Source organism: Charadrius vociferus, unplaced genomic scaffold, assembly GCF_000708025.1.
Source record: "Charadrius vociferus isolate BGI_N301 unplaced genomic scaffold, ASM70802v2 scaffold358, whole genome shotgun sequence".
Lineage (NCBI taxonomy): Eukaryota > Metazoa > Chordata > Aves > Charadriiformes > Charadriidae > Charadrius > Charadrius vociferus.
The window spans coordinates 365,520-366,718 of record NW_009649576.1 but is presented as its reverse complement, the minus strand read 5'-3'; the positions used below and the strand labels follow the sequence as shown (position 1 = coordinate 366,718).

Here is a 1,199-nt window from a genome sequence, read left to right as displayed (position 1 = left end):
CGCATCCAGGGCCCCACGCGGGAAGGAAGGACCCACGGACCCTCCCCCCGGGATGCTGCAGCCCTCATCCCCTCCAGTGCTCTTCCCACATCCCCGTCCGTCACAGCAAAGCTGCGGGTGACCCCACGGCACGGGCAAACCCCCAGGGACCCCCGGTGCCACCCACGGGGGGGGATGTCCCGAGGCTGAGCCCCCGACGGGGGGAACGGGCAGCCCCCTGCCCAGGTCAATTAATGGGTTTATTGCCTGCAGGCCTGGGGACAGGGAAGCCAGAGTCCTGCTGGGGACAGGGAGTGCTGTGCCTGCCTCGTCACGCGTGGGGTGATGGTCACCCCAAGGGGAGACCGGGTGGCAGCCTGGGGGAGGAGGGGGCTGGAGGCGGGCAGGGGTCTGGCTGCGCTGGCACGGAGGAAATTAGAAGGCCGGGAGGGATTTGGCACCGTGAACGCAGAGTGCCACCGGTGCCACTCGCACAGGGCACTGGGAGGGGGTGTGGGGGGCTCAGTGCCCTGTCTGCACCCTGGGGGAGCCCCCTACGGCTTTCTTTTTCTCTCTCTCCCGTCTTTTCTGTAGTTTAACCAGTAACACAAGTAACGGATAAATGTTTGGGGTTTTTTACCCTAGCGTAAACGAAGGGTGCTGGCAAAAAGGTGCTGTAGTATGAATGATCTGTAGCACCAAGAACCCATGTAGAAATTATTGAACATGTAGAAGAAAGAAATAACAAACTTTTATCTGTGGCTTTTTCATAATGACTATTCAAAGTTACTCACACATACTGATTGTGGGCAGTGGGACACCACTCCACCAAAGGTAATCCAAAGGGCATATAGGACCATCAGAGCACATACTGCATCACCCTTTCCTAACGACTTAAATTTGCATTTTTACCAGCTTCTGTTTTAGCTGTAGGACCAGTGAAAATTACTTCAGTCCCCATCTCATAAATTATCTTCTTTCTTACTACTTACCTGACCGACAATTTCTGTGGTTGTGCAATGAAAATAGATATGTAACAGATCTGGGATAACCTTTTTATCAGACTTGTTTTCTATTAAACCCAAAGACAGTGCCAGACGGCACTGTCCCCCTGCACGGGCGATGCTGTGGGTGCCACACTGGGGCAGGGAGCAGCTGGGTGCTGCGGCGGGCAAGGGGGACACGGTGGGAGGTCTTAGGGGCTGGGGGGGGGGGCACAG

General features: G+C 56.0%; 1 protein-coding gene across 1 annotated transcript in view; it reads right to left on the bottom strand.

Annotated features, from left to right (window-relative positions):
• Positions 1–1,174: 1,174 nt before the first annotated feature.
• CDH3 (cadherin 3, type 1, P-cadherin (placental)) overlaps positions 1,175–1,199 on the bottom strand; it is a 3,552-nt gene continuing 3,527 nt past the window's right edge. The window contains exon 14 of the mRNA XM_009890347.1: positions 1,175–1,181. Coding sequence (XP_009888649.1) covers positions 1,175–1,181 — 7 coding nt within the window. The remainder of the gene's footprint in view (positions 1,182–1,199) is intronic.